At 39.0% G+C, this 8455-nt stretch overlaps 1 protein-coding gene across 1 annotated transcript in view; it reads right to left on the reverse strand.

Moving 5' to 3' along the window:
• Nucleotides 1-6834: 6834 nt before the first annotated feature.
• The window catches only part of LOC102208571 (protein NLRC3-like), a 43399-nt gene continuing 41778 nt past the window's right edge, over nt 6835-8455 (reverse strand). The window contains exons 9-11 of the mRNA XM_013914988.1: nt 8158-8331; nt 6989-7023; nt 6835-6881 (exon numbers count right to left, since the gene is read on the reverse strand). Of these exons, the coding sequence (XP_013770442.1) occupies nt 6835-6881; nt 6989-7023; nt 8158-8331 (256 nt within the window). The remainder of the gene's footprint in view (nt 6882-6988; nt 7024-8157; nt 8332-8455) is intronic.

Consider the following 8455-nt stretch of genomic DNA (forward strand, 5'->3'; position numbering starts at 1 on the left):
TGCAGACTGAGTGAAGAGAGCTTCCAGCAGCTTCTGTGTCTCCTCCATGAAATCCAGGACAAGGACTTGACGTTGTCCTTCTTCAGTAAGGTTGGTGGAGACCTGACCTCCTGCTGTCTGAACTGGGAGCTTCTTCACTATCTGCTGCAGCAGGCGTCAGCTCAGACCATCACTGTGAACCTGAGGAAGAACCTCTTCTTACAGGAGGAAACCACACGTCTGCTTCCCTTTCTGGACAGGATTGTGTTTAAAAGGTGCTGAATGTAGTTTGATCTTTTACCAAACACAGTTTCTGCTGTTTAATCAGGAGGATTTGAAATGCTGTCTCATCTTTAATCAGCAGTTTATGGAGCCTTTAAACAAAGTTGGAAATAAACTGTTTGTTTTCAGGCCCAGTCCCAGCTTTGTGATGAGCTCCATCAGAGAGCTCTACAGAGCTCATGACAGTCACGCTGTGCCCAGTTTACTGAGGTCACTTGGTCATGTGATCAACCTGAGCAGCAGAGAGCTGGACTCAGTGGACTGTGCTGCTCTGATCTTCATCCTCAAACACGGAGACGGAGTCAAACTGAACCTCCTGTGGACCTCCATACCAGCAGAGGGAGCAGAGTCCATCCTCTTCATGCTGGACAAAGTTTCTCATCTCAGGTCAGATATTAGAGCTCGTTTCTCTGTGCTGCACCTGTGTGAGAGCTGAACAACACACTGGACTTTATTCAGCCGCTGTCATGGAGGACTGCATTTCTTTACCTATTTAATTTTTTTTAAATAAATTTGATCATTATAACATACTTACAGTGCACTGTTTTATAAACTAACATTTTACTTTTACTGTGTGGAAAAGATTTTCTGAACAGCTGAACAAGAAACTAGAAGGAAATTTTTAAAGCCTAAAATTAAAAAAAAAAAAAAAAACAGCAGCAGGCAGGGTGAACGTGATGTAAATGTACTTTACCTAGAAATTATAAAAACATGTCATGTTAACTACAGATAATAAAAGTTTCACAGTAAAACTTTACTGTATTAATCGATCATTAATTAACTTTGCCTTCAAATAATAATGAATGATATTTACTAATCATTAGTAATTTTATAATTAGAAATATTACATGAATGTGTTGTTGGCTACTTTTATCAGTTGCTCAAACAATAAGCTGAAGGCTGGAGTTCATAAACCTCCAGACACATTTTAATTGGACCCATTAAAATAATCTGCAACACGCTCTGTTTCTGTGGTTTCCTGGACACAAAGGAGATTTTTACTCTTCATCACTGCTGACAAATGATGCCTTTAATCTGATTATATTGCAGTAAATTATGGAAACACAGTTATTGTATAAACTGAGTCCTTTTTCATTTAAAGCTGTTATCTGTTAACATCCACATGCACAATCAGCTCAAACAGTAAAACTGGGCTCAGTGTGACTTTGTCACTCGTTTAATAACATGAGAGTGCATAAATCCAGCATCTAATTACAATAATGTATTTGCTGCTAGTTCATAGATGCTGTTCTCAAAATCCTTTAGTTTCAAAGATCAACACATTTTATTCAAGATAGCAGTTTGTTCACAGCATCTATAATTTCAGTTTTTCTGTCTCCGTGTGTTTTCCTTGCAGTGTTGACAGGAATCAGCTGCTGAGGTTCATCCACTGCTGTGCTGCCTGTGACGTCCAGCAGGAGGCAGCGTCAGGCCTGCTGAGGACTCTGCAGCACAGCTTGGATCTGTCCTGCTCCTCCTGTGTGGAGCTACCAGAGGAGGATCAGCCTGAGCCTCTGAGTCTGACCGCTGATGACTGCAGGGCCGTCTCCACCATCCTGACACACAGCAGCCGGGACACACAGCTCGACCTGCGAGACTGTGAGGTGGAGGACAGCGTGCTGGACCTGCTGTTTCCTGTCCTCCACAGGGTCCACCTCAGGTGGGAAAGACCACAGAAGAGTCTAAACCAGAGAGAAGCTCGTTCACACTGGTGTTGATGCATCCTGACAGTTTCTCTTTGCTCTGTTTGTCCTGTTTAGAGTCAGTAAAACTGTCCTCCTGCAGCTGCTGTCTCTGGTTCCTGTGAACAGTGAGAGGGACACAGTGAGGCGGGCGGTGTCCCTGTGTAGAGCCCTGGGTGGAGAGCTGGATCTCAGTCACAGCACGCTGGATCAGAGGGCCTGTGGGTCTTTGGTCCAGATGCTGGACTCGTGTGAAGGGCTGACAGAGCTGGACCTCAGTCACTGTCAGCTCACTGACCAGCTGCTGCTCCCTCTCATCACACATCTGCACAAAGTCCAAGTCCTGGAGTGAGTGTCACACACTGATCCTTCTCTGGGAGGCACCAATAACCATCAGCCTGTTCACACACACTACAATAATATGATGTGCAGCGATCACTTAGAGCCTCTTGTTGTGTTTGTGTTACAGTCTGAGTCACAATCAGATCACTGATGCTTCGACTGATGTGTTACTGCAGCTGCTCTCCATCAACCCCTCCATCGACTGTGTGCGGTGAGCCAACATGAATCAGTCCCCATCAGTGAAGGAGTTTCTCCTCAGACTCTCAGAGGAATCATTCACAGTCTGAGCTCACATGGATTCATGTTGTTCTGAGTGAATGAGTGACGTCTGCTCTCTCTGCTTTGGTCTCTTTCTAGACTCTACAGCAACAACATCGTGCACAGAGCAGCCTTCAAGGAACACAAGCAGTTTGAGATCTGGTGAAGCACTCGTCACCATCATCATCAGGGAGCTGTGGTTTTATGGTCTCATAATTGTTTCTTGCTAATCTGTAATGTACAACAGCAATAATGGTTCAGTAAGCTTTAATAGCTACTTTAGAATGTTTTATTTTGCTTTATTGTATTTCTTTATTATGTCATTATTAAAAATAGTATTTGTATAGAGACGAGCACACCTCAGACTGTTTCTGAAAGTTCTGCAGATTTTTGTTTTATGGAGCTCTGATTGAAGCTATGCAACAGTCATCCTAATGTTTACACATCAGATTGTTTTATCGTGATTAAATTATTTTCGCACAGTGAAAAAATAAAGTGAGGCTGTAATTGTTACATTAAAGTTGTGAGTCAACTTTGTTTATTTTTGTTACTTTTGCAAAAACTGTACTGATGTTGGACTTTATGTGTCAGTCAAAACATAAAGATGTCATAATGATTTTCACAGTAGTCAAGCAATAACATTACAGTCAGGTGGCATGACAACAAAGATACCAGTGAGTGTCATTTCTTTATTTTAAATGAACTAATGCAAGAAATAAAGGTGTGGTGTAAAACACGGTGCATATTTAGATTTTATGAAATACATGTGAAAATCAAATCAGTTTACAAATATCACTTTTAATCATGTAAATGTACAAAATGTGATTTTGACTGAAAACAGTCTGTCTTTAAAAATAGTGCACTAAAATTTCACACAACTCTTACATTTTTTGATATGGGAATTATAATTATATAACAACACTGAGAATGGTTTTATCATCATATACATATTAAGAGAGAGTATGTCATCACACAGCACTGAGCAGGTTAAATGAGATTAATATTGTTTAGCACTCAGGATGCAGAGTGGGTTGTCTGTTAACATTATGATTTGAGCATGCCTCAAATCATAATCTGTAGTTCAGTCTATGCGCACACATCTGGACAGCAACACAGTTTTTGTAGTTTTGTCTCAAAAGATTTTAATTCAGCCGATTAATATGAAATTGAAGTGTTGTCTTTTAGCTTGAATTCTAGGGTTTTAACAGAAATGTTGTACTAACTATTCAGGATTTAGAGCCATTTTTTATACATAGTGCCCCATTTTCAGAGGCTCAAAAGTCACCGGACACGTATAAAGGCTGTTTTAATTCCTCCCTTGAGATGCTTACGTGCTCTCTTGGATGAGATGTTGGGTTAGATGTTGTGAAATTGTTTTCCTTAACCATGGAAATAATTTTGTCATCATGCACTTTTCCTGTCTTCTGTGATCTTTCAGGCCTTTTTGCTGGCATTGCTTCTTTTTAAGAATGAACCAGACTGTTGATTTGGCCTCTTCTGAAGTTTTTGCTTTCTCTCTAAACAGGCTTTTAGAGTTAACTATAGCTAATAGCTGAATATGGCTTAACTCACATTCACATGAAATTGCTTTTCGGTCAGTGGTTCAAATAATTTTGAGCCTTTTGAAATATGGACTGTGCATAAAAATGCAATTTGTACAGTGTGTTTGGTTTCTGTATGAGCTGTGGGCTCAACTAATGCATCACACATTGTATATTACTTGTTCCATGGATCTAGCCCAGGATGTAGCGCAGGCATCTACTAATCTGAAAGTTGGTGACTGCTCCAGTCTGGATGCCAATTATTCTTGGGCAAGCTACTAACACCAAGTCACTCTCTGATGCATCTATTGGAGTTTTGCATGTGTGTGAGTGTTAGATAGAAAGCACTTAAGCATAGAAAAAAAACTGCTTGTATAAACAGAGGTTAATGGGACATGTTGTATTAAACACTCTGATGCCCCATGAGATTAGAAAAGTGCTACATCAGTCTATTTACCCACTGTTAGACATCAGTCCCATGAGAGTTTCTGTTAGTGTTGACAAAATGTCTTCCTTTTCATTTCCTTAGTGACTATCATCAAATTATTTCAAATCATGTTTGATTCTACCAAATTAAACAAATATATCTATAATAATTTTACAGTTTTATAGTACAGCCTCACTTCCACGAAACTTTTGACGCTGTGGAAAATATAATAAAAATAAAATGCAATCATCTGCAAATCTGCTAAACCCATATTTTATTCACAACAGAACGTCACATGTTTCTACGGACATATTTTACTATATCATGAAAAACATGAACCTAGTACAACCAAATGAAGCTCAGCTGTAAAGTTGGAGCAGTACAAAGTGTTTTTGCCTGTATTTGGTTGATGATGTTATAGAAATATCTGTGAATAAATAACATTAAATTCACTTTGAAGTGATTTTCACACTGCTTTATTAAGCTATGGGAGAATACCAGAGATAAACACACTGTAACCTTTAATGTTTAGGTGTGTGCAATATTTCAGATCTGTAATGTGCAGCTGCCATGTCAGAAATAAACATCAGTATTGACATTGCACTGAGCAACAATATAGTGTTTAACTGAGCTGATAGATTTCTTGTCCTGCTTTTTTATATGTGATGATCAAATCACAATTGTATTTGCAGCACAAGTGTTAAATCTTACTATTTATTTATATGTTCTTTATACTACTGTGTTTGCAGTAGGAAGTGCTCAATCAGTTAATTTTGTACAGGAGAACAGATGCTACCTTTCAGGTGAGCATACACAAACCCTGAATCAGAAAGCCTGACTTACCCAAAAAGTTCATATCCTTATCTAACAGGGTGAGGCTGAATTTAAAAACACAAAGGGGTGAACTTAGGGAGGCAGCTTTATTGCGCTGTGGAAAAAATTGAATTCAGGATATAAGAAAGAAAATCCAAAACTAGTAGTTGCGAGGAAACCGAGGAACACGGAGAAACACACAGCTAGTGGGACGACATGACGACGGGCCAGGGAAACAGAGGACTCAAATACACAAAGGATAAGGAGGGAATGAGGAACAGGAGGGAAACACAGCTGGGACTAATCAGACACAATGAGACAGGAAGGAAGCAAAAATGAAGACAGGGCAAAGCACTATCAAAATAAAACAGGAAACATACATAAACTCAGACTCAAGACATGCAAGCACAGTGACTCGGGAGACAATAATAAACATGGAAACAGTACTTAACATGCATGGAGGCAAAAAGTGAAACAGACTAGATAAAAAACTCAAAACCAGAAATACAAGTGACTAAACTAGGAACGCTACTGGAACAAGTAGGACAAACAAGGAAACTGAACCATAAATAATACTAAATCCCACATTATAAATGAAATCAGAAAAACACAAATACTGGGTCACTGATGCAGTATCATGAAATTTACTTCTTTATAAATCTGAATAACAATGTTATACTTCAGAAGCTTTGTCTCCAAATTTTGATGCTATTATTATGGTTATTTAATGAAGAGGTATCATATAAAGATTATGAGCTGAACTAAACTTCAGAGAAACATAACATACAAAAAAAAAGAATCCTGGGATAATAATAGATTCCATTTTTCAATAACTGAAGTTTCCATCATCATTTAAACCATCAACTGATTGAATCCATGAATCTGAAAACATGTTTTTGACTGTGAGAGACAGACATGTACTGACTGAAATGTTCAACAAGACTATTCATACTAAACTACACACAGACACACTGAAGAACCAAATGAGACCGTAAACCCAGGATAAAGAGGTTCAGTGAATGTGGTGTTGAAGGTGTGGAGGTGGATGAGAGTGTTAGAGACTCTGTAGAAGGACAGAGTGCCAGCAGGACAGTCCACATACACTGCTACTCTCTTAGAGACAGAGGAGGAGGAAATGGATGTTTTTTGCTTATTGTGCCACGCAGAGTAACCGCAATAATCAGAGCAGCTCAGGCTCCAGGACTGATAATTTTTTCCAAACACACAGCCTGTCCTCCCCTTCCTTCTGATTGTTCTGTAACTCACTGATATATAAACTCCTCCTCTCCACTCGACCTCCCAGTAACAACGACCAGTCAGACCATTTCTATACAGCAGTTGAGGACAGATGCAATCAAATCTGTCTGGATGATCGGGATATGGAAGACCCTCCCACACAAACATCACCTTCCTGTTGTTGTCAGACAGTTGGAGGTTTGTGTGTACTGTGTTTGTGTCGATTGTGAGTTGACAGGAATCTGATGGAGAAACAAACACAATCCAGCTGCAGTTATTGGTCCGTCATCTGTTCATTGATTGACACTTTGATGATGACTCCTGACATCAGAGATGTGAATGAGTGATGTGACAGTTTGAACATGGTTGAATGTGTGCTGCTTTGTTTTCATGAATCACATTAAAAACACACTTACACTTCCTCAGACCTGGTCTCAACCATCGGACTCCAGCAGGCTCCACCCTGAAAGGAGGAGGGGGGGTCAGACCAGCACAGTCTCTTTCAGCAGGCACACATGGACATTACATCACTGTCATACACATACTGTTAGACACTGATAAAGGAACAGTCCAACATATTTATAAAAATTGCAGGCTGAGCAGACATTTTGACTTTTTTGTTGTAAGCATGTTATTTACTTTACTCTTCAGTTTGTGTGAAACGTATTTAAAAAAAAAAATCCCCAAAATTAACTCACGGTGATGTGGTCTGAAAGGTACATATTATGGGCAGCACAGCTTCACCATATAGATTCAGCACGGCCTTATAGATTTAAAATTATTATAATTTATTTATATCAAAGTACTGATATATTTTTGTTTGTTTCATAAAATAGTTTGTTTAATAAATGAGTCCATAATTTATAAAACAAACAAATAGACTAAACAAGTGATTTGACCAGTGATTAAATTAATATCAGTTCAACTGAATTATATTTTTAAAGTGCCAGTCATGACAACAGCTGCCTGTAGGCACTTTAGTTGCTAAATAAAAAAACAATCACACAATCCTTCATGAGCATTTTTAGAAAGAAGCACTCCACCTTTAGAGCAAACAAATTTGGCCAACGTTACACTGCATGAGCCAGCGTGTCTGTGAACGTTGTGTGAAGCATCTTCTTGGAGGGTTACACATCCACATGTTGTTATTTATTTATTAAGAACTAGGGTATGTAAAATTTGAATCACGGTCATGTTGGTATTTTCTGTCTTCATGTCTTACTGTCTTCAGTAAGATTTTTAAAACAGGCAAACACAGTTGTTTAATAAATGGCTTTCCCCAACCAGTAACTATGAGTGAAAGATAAGTGCTCCCTTATTCTTTTAAGGGAGCACAGTTTCAACAGTAACGGTCACAAACAGCAGCATAGCAGTGCAATGTATTTTAATTAGATGAAGTCAAATGCTGATGCTTAATTATTTCACGTGACTAATATGTTAGTTTAACTCTTTTGATGGAGCTCATACATGTTTGATGTCCAAATATACACATCGAGCAATGAGGCAAGTGTACCAGAGGGAATAAAGGACAGAAAGAACTGTCATCTATTACTGTTATATCAGAGACTGGCTGTGGCTGCAAAAGACTTCTCTATACCTAAGAGTGTGGAGTCCCCAGGATGGATCCTTCAGTATAGCGGACAGCTGCTTTACTTGTTCCTGTCCTGGATGATTGTAGCTCAGGTCCAGCTCCCTCAGACAAGAAGGGTTGGAGCTCAGAGCTGAGACGAGAGAACCACAAGCTTCGTCTGTGATCAAACACCCTGACAACCTGCAGACACAAAGCATGACAGCTAATCTTCCAGAACAGCAGTGCAGTTAAAAAGAAACTTACACAGAAAAACTATATATATATATATATATATGTATGTGTATATATATATATATATATATAT

This window comes from Pundamilia nyererei, unplaced genomic scaffold (assembly GCF_000239375.1).
Source record: "Pundamilia nyererei isolate P.nyererei 1_Seehausen unplaced genomic scaffold, PunNye1.0 scaffold00244, whole genome shotgun sequence".
Taxonomy (NCBI): Eukaryota; Metazoa; Chordata; class Actinopteri; order Cichliformes; family Cichlidae; genus Pundamilia; species Pundamilia nyererei.